This window comes from Monopterus albus, unplaced genomic scaffold, assembly GCF_001952655.1.
Source record: "Monopterus albus unplaced genomic scaffold, M_albus_1.0 scaffold194.1, whole genome shotgun sequence".
Taxonomy (NCBI): domain Eukaryota; kingdom Metazoa; phylum Chordata; class Actinopteri; order Synbranchiformes; family Synbranchidae; genus Monopterus; species Monopterus albus.
The window spans coordinates 213,926-241,145 of record NW_018128074.1 but is presented as its reverse complement, the minus strand read 5'-3'; the positions used below and the strand labels follow the sequence as shown (position 1 = coordinate 241,145).

At 43.2% G+C, this 27,220-nt stretch overlaps 1 protein-coding gene across 1 annotated transcript in view; it reads left to right on the top strand.

The window, feature by feature from the left end:
- plxna2 (plexin A2) overlaps positions 1-26,295 on the top strand; it is a 160,649-nt gene extending 134,354 nt beyond the window's left edge. The window contains exons 23-33 of the mRNA XM_020617764.1: positions 1,199-1,467; positions 9,253-9,319; positions 9,567-9,713; positions 11,212-11,371; positions 13,509-13,612; positions 18,459-18,558; positions 20,583-20,773; positions 20,910-21,079; positions 21,246-21,458; positions 21,716-21,866; positions 24,614-26,295. Coding sequence (XP_020473420.1) covers positions 1,199-1,467; positions 9,253-9,319; positions 9,567-9,713; positions 11,212-11,371; positions 13,509-13,612; positions 18,459-18,558; positions 20,583-20,773; positions 20,910-21,079; positions 21,246-21,458; positions 21,716-21,866; positions 24,614-24,709 — 1,668 coding nt within the window. The 3' untranslated portion in view covers positions 24,710-26,295. The remainder of the gene's footprint in view (positions 1-1,198; positions 1,468-9,252; positions 9,320-9,566; positions 9,714-11,211; positions 11,372-13,508; positions 13,613-18,458; positions 18,559-20,582; positions 20,774-20,909; positions 21,080-21,245; positions 21,459-21,715; positions 21,867-24,613) is intronic.
- Positions 26,296-27,220: the final 925 nt, after the last annotated feature.

Sequence of the window (27,220 nt, the reverse complement as noted above, 5' to 3'; positions counted from 1 at the left end):
GGTAAAAATAGTGAGTGGTAGAGTATGTTTGCCTTTGCCACTCCTCCTGCAGGGTAACCTCCAAAGTGCTAGAGGGGGAAAGGATACCAGTGTGCCACTTATCCTTTCTACCCTCTGGTCTCACACACATTTAACCAATCATACTGGGCAGCATATATTCACACACACATATGCACCTCACATGCAAGCTCCCTCATGGAAAACAGGGTCCCAGCACATGGCTATTTCATCCACCACTGGCTGCAGTAAGAAGAGTAATGAACTGAGTAATTCCCTGTCCTTCGACAGGCCTCCACTGAGGTAAAACTGGCTGGTTAACACTTTTTGCTCCTTTATATGGAGCCAGAGTAGTGTTGGTAAAATTTTATTCAGGGGGGAGGGGAGCTTTATTATACAGTGAGTTGCAGAGATGCAAAGAGGAAACAGGGGAGACAAAAAGGGGGGGGGGGGGCCCGGCCAAATGTCAAGGGTCAGATTCAGTGTCGCACATGAAAAGAGTGTATGATGGTCTGCTGAAACCACTGAACTGTCAGGGTGCCTGGAAGCAAGCATTATCCACTATCAGTGAAAACAGAATTACCATGAGAGAGGTCCACCTTTCTATTAGCAGTTTGTTGGCTGGGATGGGATTGGTTTATTGGTTTATTGGTTTATTGGATATGGTTAGGTAGAGAGGGCATGGCTCAGGTCCGACTAGCCCTGTGAGCTGTTGTCAAAGGCAACGTCTCTTCACCTTTTAGTACAGCGATGTTCTGTAACAAGCTATGCATTTGTGTTCCTATCAAAATGACCCAAATTACTGTAGCTATCCAGAAGAACAGTGTTGTGTACTCAGACAGATACAAAGAAAGTGAGCTGTGTTGCTTTGGGATCCTCTTACCCTGGCAAGTTATTTGACATTTGACTTGAAAGTGAAATGGCATCTAACTCAGGGTACAATGCTTTTTAACAGACCCTCCTCAATAATTGATTAAGATCTTCTCAGTTACTCACCATGAGCGGGAACTTGTGTCTGCCTGAAATGAAACATGAGTGAGGGCTTTGGTCCCTTTGGAAAAATCTTTATCTTGTGTGACACAGCATCAGGGTGGAAGTCCAGGGTGGAAGACAAGTAATCCTTTTCAAAACACAACTGAACTCATTACTATTCAAATTAATGCTGCAAATACACATTGATCTCCCTACCTCTTCTGTCCAGGTGTCAGGTAATGGCCAGCAAAATGTGGAGAAGGCCCTGAAGCTGTTTGGTCAGCTCATCAACAACAAAGTGTTCCTGCTCACCTTCATCCGAACACTGGAAATGCAGCGTTCTTTCTCCATGAGGGACCGTGGAAACGTGGCCTCACTTATCATGACGGCCCTGCAGGGGCGATTGGAGTACGCCACGGACGTCCTTAAACACCTGCTGTCAGACCTCATCGATCGCAACCTGGAGAGCAAGAACCACCCCAAACTGCTGCTGCGCAGGTAACACAAGATACAGCGATATTACCCTTTAGCAAATTAGGGCCTGGTTCAGTGGTTGCCTGCTATATTTAAAAGTAATGCATCAAATTATGCATCAAACCATTATTCTTTATGAATTAGTTTTAAAATGAACACCTTTCAACAAAGTCAGCAAAGAAAAACGATTTAGCAAATAAAATTACACATTATGTTGCTATTTTGATGTTTAAATGAATAAGAAGATGAATGAGATAGCATAAGGTAACTAGACCATGTGGAAGCTGATTGCTGAAAAATTAATAGCAACATGTATATATTATGTCTATATATTCTATATATCTATGTGTCTCCAGCTTGCTGGTTTCAGGATTCACATGAGTAAAAAAGTCAGTCAGAGTAATTAATCAAAACGTTGTGACTACATGGCTAAGTGAACCCTGAAATAAGGAGCCTGCTGAAACCAGAACGGTGGCAATATGGAGCCTCTCCTAAAAAATGTGCCTTACTATATAGTATGTGGTAAAAATGGGACCCGACCACCTCCCGAAAAAAGTGCCTTACTAGAGTATGTCGTGAAAATGCGTCACAGTGCGACCTGAAAAATATACCTTACTATAGTATATCATAAAAATGGGGTCTGACAAGACACTCAGTTCACGCAGATCCTGACTGACTGCGTGTCAATTAACAGAGAGTGGAGGGGAGAAATGGGCGACCAAAAGTAGCAGGTGGATAATTAGGTGGCTCAGCAGTTTGAGGACACTCCAGCAGATTTCAGTGAAACATGGGCTTCACAAAATAGACAAAAGAAGAAAAAGTATAAGTTCTATCAAAAAACACTTCACTATGAACAGCAGGAGGCGTCAACAAACAGACTGATCACCTCTATGTGAAGATATTCCATAAAACAAAGGAACTGTGGCAATTTTCAAATAGCCTTCACTTTTGCTTCGAGGTGACTATTACAATGTCAGTCAGACTGAGGCAGCACTCACTGTTGAAGTTGCCACTTCATTCAAAAACCAGAATAAGAGCAGAAAACAAGCTGGAAAATTGTAAAAAGGCTGTAGGACATCACTCACACTCTAGCTCTCCCCATTCAAATGAAAGGAGAGGCTGAGAAATGTCCAAAATCAACATAAAACGTAAACTGCGATAATTCAAAAACTGTAAAAGATATCAAAAAGCTGAATACAAGATAAATAGCTGAACTTGTCCTGACTTGTTTAAAGGTTGAATGGTTTTTCTAGCTGAAAATATGCTGGAGCTATTAGGGCTGAAAGAGGAGGAAGATTTGAAAATTCTCCCATTGACTTTCATTATAAAAAATGTTGGAAAAAGCTTAAGTATAAAAGTTTAAAAAAAAAGTCAAATAGACACCATAATGTCCTTAAAAAGCTGAACATTTTGATGTTTGAATGGTACTGTATGTGGGAGAAGCTGAGTGCCAAAAAACATATGGAAGAATAATAAATAAAGAGCAGGATAACAATAGTGTGGATGCTTACTCAGCATCCACACTATAACAAATGAAAGCCTCTTTAATAATATACAAAATCATAAATAAAATGCCTTAAACCCCAGTAATACTGTATGTATTACCAAACTGTTTCAGATGTTTGATTCATTTTTGTAAAAAAAAAAAGAATAAGAAAACTGTATGACCATGTAGCTGTTCTGGTCCACAGAGGATAGTTATGCAGATAATGATAACACACTTCTCATTTTGAAGCATATAAAGAAGTGCAGGACTCTAGGAGGATGTACATTTAGACAGATGGTATGAATTGATCTGTGTGTTCTTCCCCATTTAGTCTTGGATGCACTCTGATTTCCCCCCATGTTCTCATGTAGCCATTTAACAAAATAAGGCTTGTAGTGAGTGCTACGGTACATCTACAGTATGCTACGATAAATGCTGTGCACGCTTCATGTCATGAGAAACATCTGAATTCTCTGCACAGTTCCACACTCTCCCTCTCTTGCTGTCTCTCCTCCTGCTCTCTCTCATTGCCAGTGTCAGTCTCATTTATCCTCCAGGCTCCTTATAAAACATTTATTTCCTCTGTGTGTCTCCAGTGTACATTGTTTTCCGTTGGAGTTGGGTTGATGTCCTAAAACTTTAAACACCTGCTAAGTCCTTGCCCGAGTGTCCTCAGCTGCTTTGGCAGCTCTATAGGTTAAAGGACGGACAAAGAATAGACATCTCAAAAGTTACAGTGTACAAAGCGTAGTCACTGTGACCTAATTTTCTGAAAGCTTGACTGCTCTGTGAATGTGGTTCGGTTTACATGACTAATATGCAGAGTCAGTGAGAGCAGGCAGCTGCTATACTTTCAAACAACACCTTGTTTCTGACGATAATGTTCCCTTAGTGTCTGTATTTGAAAAATCCACATTAATAGCCAGGGTGAATAAGTGCCAGACCGTGCACATACACAAACAGAGCCTGAAAGACAGAGACTAAAGCAACGCAGCGTCAAATGGAGTTGGATTAAGCTGTTATTTCACATGACAGCAGGGCCCCACGTCACCTCCAAGCTTTTTTTTATCCTCTCTCTTATGGAACACAGTGGTACGTAATCCTTGGGTCCTGCCGTCGCAGCCTGGAGGGCTAAATGTCCGATAGTTTTTCCATTTCATTGCCCATTTTTCTGAAGAATTTAAGGGATTATTAATTTGATATGGCTCTTTCCTGTTGATGTCTTCCTCATCCCCTATTTAGAGAAAAGCTGACAGTCAAACCAGCCAGTGGACTCACACACGTTTCAATGATTCAAATTGAGCACATCTCCAAGTGGTAATTGTGTTTGTGCAGGGTGCAGAGTGAGGCTGCTGGGCTGCGCTTTGTTTCCATTTTCCCATTCAGTTGTCTTTTATATCAGCTCTCTTCAGTCTATTATCACACATAATGGGATAGTGAAATGCTTGCTATTATGCTGGCTAAGACCCCCCTCTGCTTCCTGGTATTTGTGAATTAGCAGGTGGTAAGAAGATCCTTGTGCTTCTTTATGGTGTCCAGATGTATCTATCTGTTCACTGTGTGTTTGTCTGCTAGTTATCAGACTCAGAATGTCCTGATAATCTTTTTTACCATCTGAACTGACCGCTGGAGTCTGTTCCTGTCCTGTTTGGCAGCTGAGCCAGACTAGACAGTAATGGAGGTGCAGAGAACAGACTCGATGATTCCTCTGTAGAACTGGGGCAGATTGAACTTCCTGAGCTGGTGCAGGAAGTACATCCTCTGCTGTGCCTTCTTTGTGATGGTGCTGATGTTGGATGTTCACGTCATGTCCTGGGAAACAGTGGAGCCCAGGAGCTTGAAGGACTCCACTGCTGATACAGTGCTACTGTGTATGGTGAGTGGGGGTAGGGTTGGGGGGCATCCTCCTAAAGTCTACTGTCATCTCCACTGTTTTGAGCGGGTTCAGCTCCAGGCTGCTGCTACCACAGGGCCAGCTGTTCCACTTCCTGTCTGTACACCGATTTGTCCCCATCACGGATGAGACCAGTGACCGTTGTCATCTGAGAACTTCTGCAAGTTATTTCTGTTAGAATATACTGTAGTATATGAATAAAGCTGTCTTGACTGTATTCGAATGGCCTCTATTTGTTGTTCTAAATGAATTATTAGTGAGCTTTACAAAGGAAAGAGCCACCAGGTAGGACCTGCAGGTTACCCAACCCGCTGTGCTTCCTGTTCTCATTTATATTACAGTGGGTTGAAAGTGCATCCCCAGACATCCTGCAGTTATGAAGAACTTTGCTTCCTTCACTGCTCAGCTGCTGTGCTTTTCTATACAGGCGCAGAGAAGATGTATGTGCACAGTGGAACTAAATGATTGTTTGTTAAAGAATGAGTCTGACCATATTGTGTAAAAGCCATGTTAAGATCAAACCAACAGAGCTTCTCTAGGTCAATCAATGAAGATGTAAGTAAATATTTAAAAAATCAGGTGATAAATACATATATTCTTTTGGCAATCCTTCCTAAAAACCTGGGCAGTGTCAGATTTTAACAAGTTTTTATTAAGGATTATTTTTAGCTACACAATAAAGATGCTACATGTAAACTTGTTCTCTGATTAACATCAACACTACCTTTATCTTTTAATTGTTGATGTACTATCAACACTTTATTGGGAGGCACATTTATTAGACAGACTTAGTCTATAGTCAATAAATATTAACATCAACACTACCTTTATCTTTTTAGTTTTTGAGGGTTTAATTGCTGATGTACTATCAACACTTTATTGGGAAGGACATTTATTAGACAAACTTAGTCTGTAGTCAATAAAATCTTATCAGTCAAACTTTATTTGTATACAGTATCACCTTTTGTATAGGTTAATGCAGTTCAAAGTGCTAACAAGCGAATAAGACAGAACTAATCTGAACATATTGGCTTCTTGTTCCTGTCATGCTCAACCAAGGGCTAGATCTCATTTCACCATTCATTATATCAGTTCAGTGAAAACAAACCACAACATGCACAGTATTTTGGCTTTTGTAGAGTAGCTATCCAGTAGCTCCTGGAATCATGTTTGTGCACTCAGGCTCTTGTGAGGTGTTATTTTCAAAGAAACTCTGCTCTCTTTGGTATTTAAAGATCTGAGATACTTTTGTCTTGATATGGAAGGATTTTAGCTCACAGACACTTACATTCTCTTAAAAGCCTTTTGAAAGTAGTATGTAAGCTTTGGCAGTGTGCTTGATTTCCTCAATTTCCAGTGCCTAAGTGGAACGGATGCTGCAGCTCATGGTGTTTGGATTGTATTATGCGCCATTAGTGAAAGATGTTCCTATACTCAGTTTCTCTCTTTCTCTGTCAGTGCTCTACCTCCCTGCTCTGTCCTGCCTCTCTCGTCATGTATGTTGTCATTCCACAGCATTGTCCTCTCTTTATGTCTGTCCATAATTACTGAAGCTGGTGTTTGATGACATCTACCAGACTATCCTTGAACATCCACCCACTTCTTTTTTACATTCAGCTCTATTCTCCAGTCTCTCCATCTTCTTCTTAACTTTTTTTTTCACAGCCACCCTCTTTACACAGTTTCTTCCTCTTTCTCTTCTTTGTAATGTTCTTTTAATGGAATCACAGAACATTGCTTCAATCACCTTGAGACTTTTCAATCTTGTATTATTTTTCTCCTCAGCATTTCCGTAATGAGATTTCCGCCCATGCAGAGCCATGGAGTACAGCATTATTGAGAATGCGAGTATTGTGTTTGGCATTAGTTTCATTGAAAGACATTCCACTGCCTGCTAATATAGCCCCCCCACCCAAGCTGCCATTAGGAGACCAGAGATGAGAGAGATGAGGGGGATGCAAGGCCCCTCTTAAACACTATGTGGCATAATGAAATCCTGATGTTCATTAATGAAACTCATTTAATAGAAAGAAGGAAGTGGGGGCAGATGATGAGGAGGACAAGAAGGAAAGGAGGAGGAGGAGAACAAAGTCCTCCCCCAACATTCAAAAGGAAAGATATTAAGGGGAAGTCAGCACAGCCTCCGCACAGAAGGCTTTATTTGACTTCCTACTTCAGGACTTGCTGATCTTATTAAAATGCTTAATAGGTTCCATTAACTTCTAACACACTCAAGTCTTATTCAAGCTGGGAGGGGCACATGGTGAGTCAGTGGGGGCCAGGGGAGATGAATATTTGTAGAAGAAGGAGGGCAATTACAGAGGGATTTGGGGTATTGTCCAAAAATCCACAATTTATTTAGGTTTATTCTGTGTGAAAATATGGCCTCAGGCCCTCAGAGTGGCTCCTTATTATGTTGTTGACTGAAGACTTTTTGTTGTGCAGCATTGCGAGGTTGAGCTTGTAAATACTGCATGCGTCTTTCCCTTTCTTTATGAATGCATACCGTCACCTCTATGTTTGTATATGTCTGAATGCCAACAAGGAAAGAAGCATAAAGCTTGTGTGCATGTGTGTGTGTGCCACCAAAGAGGTTGCTGTGACAAACACACACAGACGGAAGCGTGTAGTTCTTTCAGCTCTCAGCTATGTTTACTCTCTCGTCCTGTAGGTGATACTGTGTGAACTAATCTACATCTTTCTCCCCTGCTGGCACATCACACTTCAAACAGGCTGTCACCCAGCTCTCCATCCTCTCCACGAGCTGCCATTAGACTGGCCAGCAGTCTCATTCACAGACGTAAAGCCTCCAGACACAGTAGATGACAACTCAGCCGCACACCATTCAAAACAAAATATAACCCCTGCTCCTCTGTCCTGCAGCTGGAGGGAAGATCTATATTTTCACATGAAAAAGAAAAAGAGACAAATCTCAGTCGTGCTCAGATTAATGGGAAAGATAGAATGACTGACTTTTTCTTGTGTCAGTGACTGAAATGGTAGCTGTTGTAACCTCCCCTGATTCAGTCTGTCCTCCTGGGACTTCTGTTTCGGTCCCAGGCTCATGCTTATAGCCCTCAAACACAGCTTAACACAATTATCTCTATAATAGCCATAATCTCCCTTTAGGTCCATTCAGAGCCTGAATAGGTATAATCATCCCTAGCACTATGTAGCTGTGGGGAGATAGAAGCTTTCTTCCTTGTCTTTAATACCTGGCTGCTTCAATTCCTGCTAATCCCCAGTTCAGCACAGTGTACTATAAGGTCCCTCTATCATATCCACCAGAGTAATCACAGTCATTTCCTGCTACATTAAGAGGCTCTTTTTTTCGATGCATTGCTGTTTAACTTGGCAATGCTGTACAAACTGACAGGGAGTGATCACAGCCAGGTGACAGTCACAAGCTGTGCAGTCTGTGGGGCACTTAACCATGGCATGCTAAGTGCATGTAGCAGCTATGTTAGGACTAGTTATAGTTAGTGATAATGGTGTGGACCAAAAGCTGGCTGGCAGAACAATCCATTTCAAACCCACAACAGCTCGGTATTGCTGTTTTTTTAATTCAGTGTGCATGCAGGCTTGTGCAGCAGTCAAACTGAGAAGGCGAAAGAGCAGGGCAGAAGTGTTTTTACCAGATGAGGTGAGAGCTTGTTGTTGCTATTCACCTCAGGTGCTTGTCCACATGAGCTGCACAGAACTAACCCTTTCATCTTTGCTTCGCTCTTGTTAACCATTCCCACCTGGCTGTTTGGTATTCTGCCATTTTTAAAGTCTAACTTGTTTTACTGTTCCATGATGGTGCTAACGAAGCAGAGGGGGGATGTTTATCTGGCATTCAGATAAAGATATGAGAAGGAACCACAGAAGAGATATGTACAGTCCTCACCTGTGCTCTGGGGTGGAAATAGTCGCAAGGTCGTTGCACACTTGTGTGTTTTCATGCCCAATCAAGCCCAGCAGCAAGCTGTACCTCCATGTGCGATTGACTGGGAAGGGAGAGGAGGTAGGGGAGAGAGGAAATGAGTGGGGAGGAGATCGTTTTGGCTGTGATCAGGCATTACCTGCCTGTGACAGCACTCATCTCTCTCAACAGCTGAGGCTTGTCACAGCTGCTGATGTCCCGCTGTGTTCAGCCACACATGAATACACGCACACACGCATTCAGTCACACTCACATCAGCGCAGAGTCAGTGGCACATGTTTTTTAACATGTGCACACACACACACACAAATGCCCTCTTGCCGCTCCGCTCTCTTCTCTTCACTCACTGTGACCACACTGTTACACCAGCGAGATGCACCCAGCCAGGATCTTGGACATAACCCAGTAAATTATAGAACACTTCTCTCAGCAAAGGGTTTGGGGGATATCAAGAGAAAGAATGGAGTGACATTTTATATTTCCTGTTTTCTAATGTCATTTCAGAACAGAGTCAGTTGCAGAAAAGATGCTTACAAACTGGTTTGCCTTCCTCCTTCACAAGTTTCTGAAGGTTAGTGCACCAAGCAAAACCTGTAGTGTGTGCTTGTATGAGTATGTATTTACACATACTGTACAAGCACAAGCTTATCTTGTGTATCTTATTTTTAAAATGTGTGACTGGACATTGTGAGATTTGTACAGTATGTGGGTTTGGAAATGTTTTCAGTCTATTGAATTTGGTTTTTAGGTTTTCTGTGTTTGTACTGTTCTCTCATGTGTGAATCTGCTGGTTGGTCTGTCTGTGTCTATGCTGATAGGAGTGTGCTGGGGAGCCTCTCTTTATGCTGTACTGCGCCATCAAGCAGCAGATGGAAAAGGGGCCCATTGATGCCATCACTGGAGAGGCCCGCTACTCTTTGAGTGAAGACAAGCTCATCCGCCAGCAGATTGAGTACAAAACCCTGGTATGTCACTCTGCATTGCTGCTTTTCCACTATCGGAACCTAACGAGCGTTATATCCCCTACTTCCCTTAACCATCACCAAGCATAGCCTCCAGGGTTGACGCAGACCGTCCTGGTTTGTTTTTTCCATTATATTTTTTCTCTGTCGGTCTCTGTTTAGAGGAGGGAGGGGCTGCTCCTCTCTCACACACGCAGTCAGCTGTGTGATTACACACAGTGCTTGTAATGCTAATGCTTGAGGGAAGAAAGACACGGACATTTACCCAATCACCAGCAACTGCCGTGCGTGCACGCACCCCTTCCCCCTGCCCAGTCCTGGTACTTGATTTTAGTACTGCCTCTAGAGGGGTGCCGAAATTTACCTCCCAGAACGCACCTCCAAAGTGGACCAAGTGTAGTGGAAACAAACACGGAACCTGTTACTTATTGTTTACATTCTCAGTTTGCACATGCATAATTGCACACTGACTGTTGACTCCTGCACATGCTGCTCCCATGCAGCATACATTCTCTGTTATATTCTTATATATTTCTTATTATATTGCTGCATTTGCTGCTTAAAGTGCCTTATTTATCTACTTTATATTTCATTAGTATTTTGTGGCATTGATGTGGACGGCAAAGTAAGAATTTCATTGTACAGGGAAACACGTTTCCTAACTGTGCATATGACAAATAAACACTTTGAACTTGGTGCAACACCTTTCGGTAGGCTCCTGTAATGGAAAACCCCCTCATGAGGCACACAGAGGATCTCAGATATACACAAACATATTGTACAGGTAGAACTGTGAGGTATGTACTGTACCATACATGCAGCTGTTGACTCAGAAATTGCTTACTTTTAGTTCAAATGCTTCCCAGCTGAGACACACACACACATACAAAGCCAACACTGTTATTTTTGGTATAAGAGTGAGCCAACAGAAATTATATCGTGTAATTTTCACATTTCTTAACTTTGCTTCTTTGTTACTTTTTTTTTTTCACCATAAACCACTGTTAGATGGCGTAGCTGTGTTGGGTTTGTCCCTTCCTGTTGGGAATAAAATTAACTAATGAGCCCACAGGCTCCAGTGTTGGTCCAACATCAGGGCAGGTAGCTGTGAAGATTGAAACACAGATCTAACAGACCTTCCACATGTACACACACACATGAACACATGGAAAAAGCACTCACACAGCCAGCATGTGACATGACAACGCGCTGATTGCCCTGACTGGGAATTTGGCTCATTACGTGCTAATGCCCCAGCAGAGCTGGAAATTGGTGTCCCACCGAAGGTGTGAAATTAGATTTTAGGATGCTAGCGAGAGCGGAAATGGTTTCTCAAAGCTCCTGCTATGCTCCAAGGAGACTCTAATATGGGTAAAGCCTCAAGCTAGACCTGAGTCCAGGCAGTAAGAGAACATTCTCCAGCCTCTTCCTCTGCTCCCCCATTTCCTTCAGTGATTTCTCTCTCTTGGTCTCTCCTCTTCTCCTCATGTGTACAATCCAGATCCTGAACTGTGTGAACCCAGACAATGAAAACAGTCCAGAGATTCCAGTAAAGGTGCTGAACTGTGACACCATCACCCAAGTAAAGGAGAAGATACTAGATGCAGTTTACAAGAACATGCCCTATTCTCAGCGACCACGTGCTGTGGACATGGATCTTGGTATGGCACAAACCTGCACCTCTGTACGCACAGACACCCACATACATACAATCCAAATACTCGTAGATGCAGCTGACAGGTGTAAAGTCCTTCATACCACAGATTAATGCACCAGTGAGTGGAAACCTAGCCATGGGTACAGATTATCAGTGCATTAGTGGGATAAAAGCTGTGTTCCCACAGCCCAGCCAGCCTCACTGTGCTGCTGCCAGGCCCTCTAACAAAATGACTGATAGTGTGTGATGCATCTCACCGTCTGGTTGCTTTTGCCTCCCTGTAGTGCCAGTAAGACACTGTAGATTGAGACAGAGAAGTGTGTATATCTTTGTGTGTGTGTGACATGGTTGTCTGACTGACCCAGGTAAGAGCTAACAGACAGGCTCACCAGCATTGAGCTGGGCTCCACTCCCACGCAGTCTGCTGCTTCCATCCTCACCTCACCCATACCTCACCTCCCATTGCTCTGTACCTCTCATTTTCTCTCATTTCACATGGGCATAGCGAACAAAAGCCTCCCTCTCCTTGGTGCAAATCATCTCTCGCTCTACAGTGTGGCCCTGTGAACATTTTCAATCTTGTTCTCTTTTGTTTATGTCTTACCCCTTCACTGATTCCTTGAGTCTAACCTACATTCAGCAGAGCTGAATGTAGGTTAGATAGTTTTAGATTAGACAGAGGATGGTGTGCCAAGCGGGGATGTCATGTAGTCACCTGGCAGAGGCGCAAAGTAATAAAACCCAGTCAACAGAGGAGAAAATCAATGATCACTCCCAGCATGAGAGCCACAATGGTTGTCCACTTCCCTGTCAGCAACCATATTATCATTTCATTACCCCGCAATGAGCCGTCAGGCTATACTGCTTATAGCCTCCACCTGTTTCCCCTTGCTTCCTATTTTTTACTTTTGAAAGGAGGTGATTTTCTCAAAGTTCACCCTTTCTTCCCATCTTGTCTGCTCTGTTCCTCTCCTCTTTTGGACCCTGATGGGCCAACTGCTGCGTGAGCTAATGGCACACCATCTCCACAACACAACTACCAATTAAAGCATGCATATACATCTTGACATTGTTCATGTGTAATGTTTAATTAAGATGCATGTCAGTCCAAGTCTGTGAGAGGAGAACACATGCCGAGAGCCTAACAAGAACGTCGGCTGCTGATATCTATTCATTTGGGTAATGTGTGTAGAGAGCTCTCTTTGGGAGCCACGTTCCACCGACAGAGACGAAAATGAGGTCTAAAAGAAAGGTGTTGTAAGAGTTTTTGTGTCCTGTGGAAGTTGTTTTTATCTTAGCACAGTTCCCAATTGCCTCGCATTGCATAAAACATAGACACACACACCTTCATGAGTACATGTGGGTCGCCAAACCTCTTCACTGAAACAATTGTTAGGTATTTTTTAGTCAGATAGATATTGGTTAGGTACTTGTTGTATAAGAAATGTTTAGTGGAGACAGGATGTCTAGTTAGACTGTTTAAACGCTTAGTCATTGTCATGAGATTTTAGCAGGGTGCACATGGGCAAGGATAACTAGATAGAAAAGTTTGATTGTCAGCAGGCAGGATGATTATTATTATTATTATTATTATTATGTGTTTAACCGTAATCGTAATCATAATATCTGCTTTTGTTTAGTACCAGGACATGTCACTGAATGTCCTGCCAGAATGTTTTTAGATACACACCACTTAATCAACACACACACACACATGGATTTTCTCCATGTTTTGACTACTGCTCTGGCCAGCTGCATAGCTGGCATATCAGGTGACGTCACGGTTTGACGTTCCTGTGTAGAGTGGGGTTAGCCCAAAACAGATATAATGTATAGGCCTGGTGGGTTCAGGGGTCTTTCATCTTTCATCTGCCTGTGAGCAGGTTGGAGGTGCAAGATGCCTGAGCGTGTAATGTTAATTTTACCTGTGATCCTTTGAATAAATCAGCACTGTTTTGTAGTTATTTGGACTGGCTTGTCTCTCAGAGTCAGTATGGTAAGAAGTACCGGGTACATCAAGTACCTAACCAATATCTATCTGACTAAAAAATACCTAACACTAAGAATAATATTCTTTGTGGTTCAGTGTATAGTTTGCATAGGCATTATGTAATTCACCGTGTGTATGTTTGTGTCCTCAGAGTGGCGCCAGGGACGAATGGCTCGTGTGGTGTTGCAGGATGAAGACATCACCACCAAGATAGAAAATGACTGGAAGAGATTGAACACTCTCATGCACTACCAGGTAAACAAAAAGATTTTAGTGTAATGTTCTCCTTAATTCTGGAACTTTTATAAACCAAGAAAAAGCTCATTTTAGTTCAATTTCTGCTGAGGCTTTTATAGCAGAGATTGTACTGCAGCTTTCGCCAAACTTTGATGTTTCCTGCTCTTGACTTATAGGCAGCCAATTTTCAGTTCCTCATTTGCATGCCAGCGCCTGGTGTAATCCAAGTGGCTCACAGAGTAGAGGACAATTACTGTACAGGTGGCAGCAGAGATGAAATCTCAACATCTCAGCCGGCACTTCTTCCTCCTCCCTGGAGAGAGGAAGCTGCTCCAGTCAGGAGGACAGCATCTCTCTTTCTGTCTCTTTCTGCTCCACTGAGTTCTACACGGGCAAAAGATTAGTCGTGCTGTGACTGCCTGCTTCTGTCTCTTCATATGTAGAAGTGGGATTCACACACCCTACAATTTGAGGGTCCACCTGTTGCCCCCTGTTTAACAGAGAGAAGAGCAGAGAACGAAAGAGGCGGTAAACTGTGATGCAGCTGTGGCTGGAGATCAGGATCATGGGGCCAAGGAGATGCAGCTCCATCTAAAAGTCGACTGTGGTAATGAGGTCTGGCAAGGCTCAAGCCCTCACACTGGGGGGTCAGCCTCAACTCACTCCCCAGCAGAACAAGCTGAAACATTTAACAGATGGAAAACTCATTAACAGGAGGGACACATCACAGTGTCCTTCACATACGACTTGGCACCAGGCAGTTTCTTTCCCCTTCCCTCCCTTGTCACCTTCCTTTCTGTCCTCACCCTCATTGTCTCCATCTTTCCACACACAGATGATGCAACTTTTTTCCATCACACCTACCAACAGGCACTGAGCCTCTTGCTCTGAGCACCTCTTCTTGTCTGATCTCTGCAGTGCTTTAATCCTTGATGAAGTGCTGCAGTATGTTTGTTTCTATGCCATAATGGGCTCCTCTGTTGTGTTTAGCAATTCTTTGTGCCACAGTGTGTCTGCTATCATTAGCCAAGGGAGTTGCTACACTGCACACATGCGTGTGGCTGCTTCACTTATCTGCTTACTCAATAGCACATCTTAGGACTGCTATTGATCAGGGATCTAAGGGTCCCTGTGCAGAATGTAAGGCCTGACACTATACAACTTCAGAGGAGATACTGACAGGCTGCAGAGCAACATGGGGGAAAGGGGGAAGAGGAAAGGAGAGAAAAAGGAAGAAAGAGAAGAAGTGTAAAGGAACAGGGCAGTTGCTGGGGTGAGAGAGATGAGAGTGGGATGGAATAACACAGACACTTGTGCATCGTTACAGTTTTGATGAGCTGGCAATGGCTCCTGTGTGTGAGCTTGTGTGTGTTTGCGTCACACACCATGCTACTGCTCTGGCAAATGTGACAGCACATATGGCTGCCTATCACAACAAGAGACCACAGCTCATTAGGGCCCAGAGTGAGGAAAAAGCTGGAGGAAAAAATGATAAGTGGTAAAGAAGAAATATTCAAAGGGGGCCCAAAATATGCAGAGTGAAACTGAACATCACCGCCAGTTTTGCTAGCGTAATTCTCCCTTATGCATTAAAATGCATAACGCTCACACATGGGAAATAATGGTTTACATAACCTGGATATGGAAAAACACATCTTCCCAGCTCCCTGCTACTCTAAAATTGAACAAAAAATTTTAAAAACATAAATGCACACATTTAAAATGAGTTCCGAATCTTTTTTCAGCACCTTCAATTCCTAGTCAGGGGACTAAGCTTCCACCTTCCCAACCCACTCCCACTATTTCTGCATGTTTTTATGCTCTTTCTTACATAGATGATAAAGACAGAAGAAGATACTCATATATGCACTTAGTACATGCGCACACACACATACACAATCTTTGTCTTTGTCAAAGCAAAGATTTTCATCACACCTTTTTTCTCTGTCTTCTCTTCTCTCTTTCATCTCTGCCGTCTTAACATATGTAAGTGTTAACGTCCGTGCTGCTGGATGGTGTCCACGCAGTGAGCAGAAATTCCAAGGAGTCCCACAGACGCATGGACACAGACATGAGTCACTTTGGTTAGCTGGAGAGAGCAGAACTTTAACAATGCTCATGAAGAGGACATTATCACAAACTGAAGTTGTCACCCTGTTTAATTTATTTGCAATGATTCAAATTGCAAACAGACATATGCTGTATTCGCCAGTGCATAGTTTGAGTAATTACACTGATGACATTTGACGAAGTGTTGATTTATTACAGGTGGACTGTGGCTTTCCCAGAATATTAATACTTGTTTGTCACATCCATTTGTGGGGACACATGGGCAGTGTGTGCTTTGTCAGAAACATTATTAAAGTGCAGATAAGTGACAGTAAAGGGCAGACTGCTCCCTCTCTCACTTTGGGTGAGACTGCATCAAAATGAAGAGGAAAGTCAGCTTGGAAACATCTCTCCCCTGCAGTCTGGTGACCTCCGACTGTCCTCTGCAGTGAAGGAACAGGGAGAGCTGACACCGATGACCACACCAGGAGAGCCTGCCAGCTCGATCCTATTACCTACCTTGCAGACACCATTTGGGGCATTTTGAGCTATTTTGAACTGCCCCAGATGTGACAGATACTACTACAGTGTGTTGTGGCTGGCTCAGCTCACTGGTCCATATAAAAACCTGAATATACATCCTGGTCAGATGAGAATGCGAAGGTTTTTAGATGGAACACTATTGTCTGAGTAAATATATTTGGCAAAGAGTGTGAGACATGGTACGGTGCTACGGCACCATGACTCATACTGTATCCCCAGTAGCAACTGCTGGAGTAAGACCTCAGACTGATTCTTCAGTTCATTCCCTCAGATAGTCCTGCAAATTAGCCTTAAATCCTTCAAAGACACTGTGTGATATTCAAGAGAGTGTTAAATTAACATGTAGTAGCCCCTTACACATTTCATTATTCCTGGCACCAGTTTCTCATATGCACACAAGCCATGTTTTTCCAAGCTTCCGATCACAGTCGACAGATATGATTACCATCATGATCTGATGGCATGAGTCCAGAAGAGATGGGACACCAAACGGAGTCAGGCTAGGACCAGGGCTGTGGCTTGTGTGTGGAAGGCTGAGAAAAGAAAGGCAGAGGTTGACCACACTGTCTGGTCAGCTCTGCACTGTTTAATGGAAGGTGTTATCACAGGCAGGGCCCACAGCCCTTATCACACCTACCCACTATCAGCCCCACACTGGATTATCCCTGAAGGGCGAATCAGCACACCTTCAATCATTTACTCTATCACAAGGACCCATCTCTGCTGTAGCCTCTCTTTCAGTCATAAAAAACAGTGAGAGAGAGATGGAGGGAGGCGTAAAGAGAAGGAGGCAGAGAAGCTATTTCATGCTCCTGAGAGAAAATGTATCACAGGAATAGTGCATATAGTGGAAACTTCACGGAGGTCCACACTGTCTGTGTATTAGAGTTGGTCTTGCAGTGTCAGCCAGGAGGAAGCTATAGGATGGAGAGGCCAAATAAATGAGGTTTAGGAGAGCAGAGACAAATGAGAAGGAAAGTGAAGAGTCAAAAAGGCAACTTGTAGGTGGCAGTGGGGGTTACGAAGCCCATTTCTCATTGTCCTCCAAGAGGTCAGAGTGCCAGAGCTACATCTTTAAGAGGATTCCTTCAGTTTCAGGTGTCTCTCCAGGAAGCCAGATGCTAACATCAACTTGGGAAGAATAGAAGAAAGGCTTGAGGATGAGAATGAGAGAAGATGAGAGTAGATGAGGGTGATGAAGAATCCTTTAAATGTCCATCCCAACATAAAGCAACTTAAGGAATGGGAAAGCGCCTGCTAAAGCAAATGAAAAGAAAAATAGCCTTTTTAGCTGTGTATCATTTGTGGTATTCCTTTTGGAGCCTGGCATTTGCCTTTTGTTTATTTCTCCACTGGAGGCTCATCATTTTTTCTTCACCGCAGAGATGCCTCCTTGGGGTGGGCTGTAAATGCCAGCCAACAAGCTGTTTGTTGTTTTGGCTTTCAGAAAAGAGCCTCGAGTTCTGTTTGCTGTATTTTGTGTTTTTCTAAAATGTGATGTTTGGTGTACCTACAGTACTAGCATTTTTAAGATTAATTATAATTAAACTGCTATTTCATGTTGAATTACCCTGTAGGACTTATGAAAGATCTCTTTAGGAAGCATTTTATGAAACTGAGTTGGAGGATATCCTTTCTCATGTAGCTTGCATCTATTTTTCTCAGCTTATCTGAAGTGACTGGAGTACATCAAATAGGCCAAGAGCCCTTGGTAAATATAAACTGCACAGGGAAAAAGGACAAACCTAAGTGTCTGTCTCTTATTCATGACCCAGGCTCTTCTCTTCGTCTTTCTCTTTGACTCCGACTCCGTGCTACTCTAAAATGCTATTATTATACCTGCGTTCCCCGTTTTCTTTAAGGGTGTTAAGTGTACAGAGATGAGATATTCAGCACCGGTGTCCTTCCTTCTGACAGCCTCCCATTCCCTTCCTTCTGACTCTCTCTTGTCATCACATCTCTAATGTCTGTGAAGAGGATGGCAATGACGGTTTTGCAGAGTACAGCTCTGCTGCCACAGGGCTGTGGTGGTGAACAGCAGGGAGCTCGGATGTGACAGGAAGGGACTGTGGGTTGTTGAGAGGTTTGGGTTATGTTTTGCTCATGGGATTAGTCACGAGGACGTCATGTACTATATTTAACCCTCTACTATGATATAAATATTTTTCAGGAACAAAAACAGTTTTAGAATACTGTGTTCTAATTCTGATGTGGAAATCACCAAAACAACATGACGCAAGCATATTTATGTCGCATGCGTCTCCACACACAGGTGTCAGACCGCTGCGTTGTGGCTTTGGTGCCAAAACAGACATCATCATACAACATCCCTACATCAGCCAGCATATCGCGAACCTCCATCAGCAGATATGGTAAGTCAATGAACCAGATTGCTCTTTTTGTGCCCTTGTTGTGGCCTTGACATTACTCACACTGACTGTAAAGTATCATACAATCATATATCAGGTCATTACAGATGTAGTTATAAACTTATTCATCAGTTAATCAACAGTAAATTCCATGCAGATGTAGTCTTGCTGCTGTGAGGACACATTATAACATTGCTCCTATTAGTTGTTGCTTCAGGTGCGAACAAAGCCACTCGCTCCAAAACAGTGATTGGTTCTGTTGGGATCTGCACTTTGTTTTGCTGCAGAGGATTTCGCAGCCTTATTCAATCATCAGCCACAGCAACCTGCCCAGTGTTTGATTGTTTGTTGTTGTGTTTCTTGTGTCATGTTGCTTTTCTTTTCTCTTCTCTCTCCTCTGTCCACTCATCCCAACTGGTCGAGGCAGAGGCAAAGTTTTCCTCTATAATAGTGATAACAGTAAGGTCTAGACTTTACTTTGTAAAGTGTCCTGAGATGACTTTTGTTGTGATTCGGTGCTATACAAATAAAATTGAATTTGAATCTTAGCTATGTGGGATGTTTTAATCTGTTGACTACAATTAGCTACCGAGAGACTGTACACTCTCTCACGCTTCTACTTTTTTGTTGTTGTTTTTTTTTTATGGGTGCTCAGGCACTGGAGCCGGATGTGTATGGCATAGAAAGCAGAAGCTTTGCTGGCATGAGCCCATCCCTCATCAATCATGTGTTGGCACAGCATGCACAGCTGCATCTCGACATCTGCTGATAGATTCATACTAATTTAACATTCAACATTGAGCATCTTGACTCAATTTACACTACCAGCACCACCCATGTAGCCTTAAAATCAGCTGGAGCACACTGTGCACACCCTGCTGGCTGCGTCCAGGAGCAGGGGACTGCAGCGAAAGTGGGAAGGGCTGTGGCCTTAGAGTTCAGGAAGCTGTGAAAAGGCCAAGGGCACAGGGAGGCTGGAGGGGATGAGGAATTAACAGAGCAGTGAAAACCAGTGACTGGATTGAGATGGGATTTAGGACCTCATTCCACCCTGCACACACCCACAGTACATTGAGACCCCCTTACTGAGGCTCTGGTCCCTATTGGCCTCTCCAGAGGTGCAGCTTGGTCTTTTTAGAAAGGTGTTTGTGGCTGTATTGGCAGGAGAAATCTTTGTTTTTCAGCTCAGCCTTTGAAGCCAGGTGAGAGAGAGAGCCTCATTGAGATCCTCAGATCCTGAATCTGCAGAGAGCCAGCTGCCAGGATTAGAGGCCGGCTAATTAGAAACTGAAACCAGCATTTTTCCGACTGAGCAAAGAGCAAGGAGGCAGGAACAGGAGAGCAGAGAAGAGGAGGATGTATGGATGAAGGAGCGTGGCTTCAGCACTTAACAAATTAGGGATCTTTTGATGCATTGATTAGCGTGCGACAGGGATGGTTTCAACATGGCGCTGGAACAATATGGCAGGGAAGAGCCAATTATAAGTGCTTTTAAGAGGAGCCAAGCACAACCATGTCTCAGACAGTGAGGCCGGGAATATACAGTATAACCACGGAAAGGGATGAGAGAATAAACGAGTAGAAAGAAAGGAAAGAATCAAATCATTCAGGACAGAGAGGAATAAATAAGTTGCTTTTATAAATACTTCTGTCCTGCACACTGTCTTTAATGTAGAGTGACAAGCTTTCACCCATCTGGTGTGTCACCTCCAGCTTCAGGAGGGCTACCACAGTGTCAGGGTCACTTTCATTGTGTTGTTCTATGCAATTATCCACACCGCAGTTTCTTTTACACCATGGCTTAGAGGAGGAGGAGCACTGAGGATCTGGCTTTGTAATGAGTTACAAAGGGGAGATGAGAGAGAGGCTGTGTGTATATATGTATGTGTGAGTATGTGTGGGTGTGCTGTTTTAGGTGTATGCTTAATTTACATGATGCTGCACCTAAGGGAAGCTTTCATAATCACAATCATTTAGGCTTACTGATAATTCTGTATCGCTCTCTTGTTTTTCTCTTCCCTGGACAGACTCTTCGTTCCGCTACACGGGCAGTCCCGATAGCCTCCGCTCGCGTGCCCCCATGATCACCCCTGATCTAGAAAGTGGTGTGAAGGTGTGGCACTTAGTGAAGAACCACGAACACGGAGACCAGAAGGAAGGAGACCGCGGTAGCAAGATGGTCTCTGAAATTTATCTGACCAGGCTGCTAGCTACCAAGGTATACGGCACTATTTTCCCATACGTTTATGTGCATCAGCATAACTATTGTTCACACATTCTCAGTTATTTTACATTTTCTGTGACTTTACCTCATGCCCTGTACTCATCTCTGTGTACACTTCTTTTTCACCTAGGGTACACTTCAAAAATTTGTCGATGACTTATTCGAGACGTTGTTCAGTACGGTTCACAGGGGGAGCACTCTACCTCTGGCCATCAAATACATGTTTGACTTCCTGGATGAGCAGGCAGACAAACATGGCATTCATGACACAGATGTACGCCACACGTGGAAAAGCAACTGGTAAGGACACAAAAGTGATATCACATACAGTAAGCCTTTATACCATGCCATGCCTTCTCTAATGTCACATGACAAATCTGCTTTTAGGCTGATCTCAGAGAATTCAGTGATTAAGTGAGAACATCTTTCTGTCTCTTACATATTTTCTGGTTTCTGTCTTTTCCAGCCTTCCTTTGCGTTTCTGGGTGAACGTGATCAAGAACCCGCAGTTTGTCTTTGACATCCACAAGAGCAGCATCACAGATGCCTGTCTGTCAGTAGTAGCTCAAACTTTTATGGATTCTTGCTCCACTTCAGAGCACCGCTTAGGCAAAGACTCCCCATCCAATAAGCTGCTCTACGCTAAAGATATCCCCAATTACAAGAGCTGGGTAGAGAGGTAGGAGCGATGCAGTCACTTTATCTACCATTCTGATCCCCTCTGTCACATCTGTTTGTATTCCCTTTGAGAAAATGGATTCATAATTCTCAATGAGATTCTGTGAAAACCTTTTGTGTGGGACTGTTAGCAAACATGCATTGTTAGTGAAAGTGATATTATTAAGAACATAGGTCTCAGATGAGCTATTACACTGACTCAGTGATGCTCTAACAGTAGCAGTGATGCCAAGTGTTGCTCCTTGTCTGTGTCCCCAGGTACTATGCTGACATCAACCGGCTGCCAGCCATTAGTGACCAGGACATGAATGCTTATTTGGCAGAACAGGCCAGACTCCACTCTACAGAATTCAACATGCTGAGTGCTCTCAATGAGATCTATTCTTATGTTAGCAAGTACAGTGAGGAGGTTAGTAATGCTTGCATACACACACGAATTTGCTCATACACACCTAACCTGGGCACCATCGTAGCACCACATTTGAGGGCGTACCATTATTGTCATTTCAACAGACACTCTTGACCTTGATTTTACCCCTCTCACTCCCCCTTCTCACTCCCCCTGGCTGGTTCCTCAAGTGAGGCTGGTTCTTTGAACTCCTATAAAATGTTCAGGACACTGTGATTTTACTAGCTTGCTTGTTCACCAGCCATTTAATTAAGTTGACAAAGTTATATTGTCCATATAGTTAAACGTGACTTTTCACAGTATTAAATGTTGCAGCCAAATCTGTAATTATAATGAGCATTATGGCACATGGGCTGAAAAAAGGGAAGTGCACATGCAGCAGAAATCCCTATAAAGTTAGGGAAGAGATGGTCATGTCGCCACATTCCCAGACTTCCGACTGTGCATTCTGTAGTCTGCTATAATGTTACTCATAGTGACACCAGTCACCAGGGATCTACAGGTTGAATATCAAATAAAGTAATATTTATGCATTAACAAGTGTTGTGAAATGCCATGCGGGTGGTACACCAAGATCTTGTTTGAGGCTGGCAGGTCTCCATTCTGCTCTGGTCTCTCTTTCTCTACACATTACACCTTAGTGAACCAGGTGCTGATTACAGGCAGATTGTGAGCATGAACTGAATGAAAGACATGCCACAAATTTGCCCCACACTTTAATGTAAGTCAAGTTTGCTCTTGCTGTTCCCAGACTATTCACAACTGGCAAAGGTTAGTGAGGTCAGCTCAGACACTTGAGTAGACTTCCCCAATGCCCAGAGCTCTAGTGAAACCTGAGTTTAACAAGGTGGTGTGTCTGATCTGTGGAGCAGAAAATGAATGTCTACAAGCTCTCAGCATGCTGCTCTGTCCTTTTGCCTGTGCTGAGTGGGAGTGGGTTTTCTGTTACAGTATATGGGGCACTCATGAGGAGAATGACAGGCAACGCATACACAATGTCAGGTCACACGAAGAGAGGAAGATAGGGAAGAAGGAGAAAGAGAGAGCATTTAGGGAGACATTCTGTTTCTAATGTCAGCCCATCCTCTGGGAAGCATTGGCCTGACCTTTATGTTGGACCACAATATCTCTCCCTCTCTTTCTCCCCGTCTCTCTCTTACTTTCTCTTCCCCTTTTTGTGTCCATTATTTAGTCTGCTTTGGTCTCCATGAATCTCATTCATGCACTTTTGCTGCCTCTGCAGGTGTGTCAGATGCACACGTGCAGAGAGACATATTCAGTCACACTCATTTTGCACACATACACTTTACACCTTTACCCCATCACTCCTGCAGCATGTGCTGTCTCCCAGAGTGCAGTGCATAAAACCGTTAGCAGTTGTTCGTTCTTACTTAGTCCTTCACAAAGGGTTGTGCGTCAGGCCAACCAGACCAGGGCTGCAGCCAACTTAAATGGATCTGGGAGATGGCAGTAGGAACTGCACCTGCATACAGTTCTACAGATTAATAATAGATTGCTATCAGGCCTGATGAGGAGGAGGAATCTGCTTGTAGCTGCCAGCCTTTAAGAGCACTTAAGCTGGTGAGTGGAAGATGGTAGGTGGGCAGATAGAAGCTGGGCAGCACACAAAGGTTTGTCATGCTATGCAAAAAAGAAGAGAACAAGAATGTTGCTGACATGTTATCCAGACAATGAGTCGGTTTTTACTGCATAAAAGGTGGGAGAGCTATCGTCCTGTAAGATCCAACAAAAACTAATTGGCTGAAGGTAGGACAGAAAGACTCTAGCACTAAAATGGCATAATAAAATTTCTGAAAGCAAAAAAAAAAACCAGACATGTACTCTGTTACAGCAGTGGATGCTTGATATTTGATTCATATTTTTATTGCTGTGTATTTTCATGCCTTTGCTGGCACAGACCCTGAGTGACCCTAAATATGAATAAGTGATTAAAGATTAAACAGGTGATGGATTGTTTTTAATCTAAAATGTGATCCAACATGGATAAACTGTAAAATGTGGACGACCTCTTTCTCTCATTATTATTCATTATTTATCTCTTGCCTCTGAATTACATTGTGTAAGAGGGGTCAATGGATTATTTGGTTTGAATTATCAATTTGTTAGAATTATTAGTTTGATGTGAAATGGATCTACTTTAGCAGATACACAGTAGAAAACCAGAACTCGTGTGTTGAAATAAAGGCTGCAGTATTTGGATTCAGACATCCATATCCCCGCGACCCGGTCCCGGATAAGCAGAGGAAAATGGATGGACATCCATATCAAAGGTGATGACAGGTGGCCCCTGTTGCAATGTTTGCAAGGCCTTTGCCGTGTATGTTGGTGTCACTCTGACAAAGATTCATTGTGACAAGTCAGACAGTAAATGATAGAAAGAAGAGGAGAGCCTGTCTGAATCCCTTTTGAACCTGACTTGAAAAATGCCAAATTTACAAGACGGGGCTCAGAAGATAAAAGGCTAATACACAAGTATTTCTCCATGTTGTCAAAGACAAAGACAGTGATGTGATTCTTTTATTTTTCTTTCTGGTAAACCTAAAAATAGATGCTCTACTCTATAAAGAAATAGGTTTGTAAGTGTAGGTTTTCAACACCGAAGCAGACACTCGTACAGCAATTTTCTCTGCATTCTAATTCAAGAAATGTATCAAAGCCAATAAGGATGTGATCCTAGGATGTGTCTCTTATGTCTGTTATTTAACAACAGTTTATGTTTTGCGCAGATCACAGCAGCTCTGGAGCAGGATGACCAAGCAAGGAAGCAGAGGTTGGCCTATAAGGTGGAGCAGCTCATCTCTGCCATGTCCCTTGAGAGCTGAGAGTGACTCCTATTGAAAGAGAGAAAGAAAGAAAGAAAGAAAGAGGACCATAATCTCTACAGGACCTCCCAAATAGGTCCTGCTTTACTTACCTCTCATAGTGGGAGCTACAACCACAAACCAGACCCGGGACATCTGTATCCACAGCCGGACAGACATAGAACTGCTTTAGTTTGTACTGTAATTCTCCCTCTTTCCTTCCATGATGGTGTCAGCTAAGGGTCCACAGTCTGAGACAGATGCCCTGCAGCTGGATCTGATTATGGCATAAGGAAGGAACATCAGCAGAGAAAGCAACAGCATAGCTTGTATTTATTATTCTTTTATCTGGTTTCTTTTAGAGAGGAAATGGTATGTTGTGTGTGTGTGTGTTTGTGGGTGGGGGGTGCATGAGTGTGTGTTTGTAATGAAGAAGACTCGTGCAAAGACAGTGAGGGCAGATGGAGAAACAGATTTGCTCTCTACTCACAAACATACATCTGAGTGTGAAATGAAGATGACAAGGAGAGAAGCAGAGGAGCGGTTCTCATGTTGGACAGCTGAGTTTGCATTCAGATTTCTCAGATTTTTATTTTTGTATTTGTACATGTGAATATTCTCAGTTGCACCCAGGCTCCCATAACGTTGTTGTTTAACAGACATGAAGAGTGGTGTGGAAGTAAAGGAGACCACAGTCCATGTCTCCTTCCCTCCTCGGACCGATGCTTCACATGACATGGACAAAAACTCTGCTCTTTATCTAATCAGCAGTGTACAGAAACTCATAAAACTCCCAGTCAGTGGAGCTGCACGTGTGGAGGTCACAGTTCAGCCAGCATGCTTGCACCTAAAGTGAAGATGACAGAGATGAAGTCTATAGTGTATTTATTGTAGGAGATGACCTTAAATCACCCTGGCTTTTTTCAGCAGTTAAGTCATCTGTGTATGTACCGGTTGATATTTGCCAATCAGTGTATGTGAATGTACAAAACTGTTTTTATTTGTTTGTTTGTCTTTATGTCTATTTGAGCTTTGCAAACAGGAAGGGGCTCCTCTGAACCCCATAGATATTTGCAGCAGCTCATCAAGTGAACAGCTCTGTGTGTCCATCCTGGCCCAGCCTATCCAGCTGATTAATTAGCCTAATTCACTTTTCTGCTAGAAGCAAGTGCATATTTCCTGCACTGGGGCTGTCACAGCTAGCAGCCAGTGGATAATGAGAGTAATTGGTTTCTGTAGGCTAAAACTCTTTATCATATATCCACTGGCTGTATCTCTTTAGACACTTTATCAACTTTATGTGTACTTTGCATGCATGCTATCACACATTAAAACTGTTTAGGGGTTCATCTTTGATTTTATCAAGTGCCAATCAGATATACCAGCCCTAGTTGGCCAGTAGAGATGTTAGCTCACCCGACCACCGCTCATGTCTTTGCACAGAGAGCCCTATCTGTGTGGGTCTAGTTTGACAAAGTGCCAAAAGATCCTGTTGTTTCAAAATGTTCACTAATGTGTCAAAAAATCGGTTAATGCTTTACAGAGGGAGAAAAACTCTCATATTGGAGTGTAAAGCCAGTTAGTGTTGAAGCTGGAATGGTGAGTTTAAAAACTCTAAAAGGTACGAAACAAACAAGAGGAACAACAGACAAAAGACAAGAGTATGTTCTTGCTATGCGGATGCATCTTCTGACTTAAACCAAACAGTCACAAGCTAAAAGGCTGATGTAACCTTCCGACCTTCTAGCTGGATGACAACAAACTGTAGATTCTGTCCTCTGGATAGGTGATTTCATCTTCTCCTGAGATATATGTTTGCTCGTTGTTTACATCAAGTACTTGAAAATAGGTAGTATTAAAGGTTTATACAGTATATACTGCAACTGTGTGTGTTGAGAGCATGATAAACACCAGTAGTGGGTGAAAGGTGCTTCTTTTCTCTGTGGCCTTAGATACCCACCTGCTTAGTGTTCCTGATCTTACTGGTCCTTGACTTGGACACAGTGCTTTCATTACTTCGGAGCCCAGTGGTTTTTCAATGATACCTGGCCCTGGCACTCTGCTGAGAGCTGTCTAAGCGAGATAAAGGGAAAGGAAAGGGTGAAGAGGGTACGGCCTGGCTCAGGCAGACATTGCCTTGCTCAGCACCCGGCTCGACTGAGCTGTTTGAAGAGAAGTGTCGAGAAACGAGGAGAGAGGGAGTGGTACAAAGAGAGAGGATCCCTTTAGCTTTGAAGCTGCTCTTTGATCTGAGTCGGTTGTGTGCACAGTGTGATTAAGAGATGGGGGAAAAAAAACACCAAACTAACAGGCAAAGAGAAATGTAGAATGAGGTGATGATGGATATGCTGTTAAGGTGTCTGGCCAGTGGGGGCAGATGTGGGGAAAGAGCAGCTGTACTTTGTTCCCATATCTGATAAAGCATCTTCTTGCTTCCTTTCCCCTTATAGACCTTTTTCACAATGACCTCAGTTAACGTCCTCTTTCCAGGGTTACGGGGTCTCAGCAATTTCGGTTTAGTGCTATGGTCAG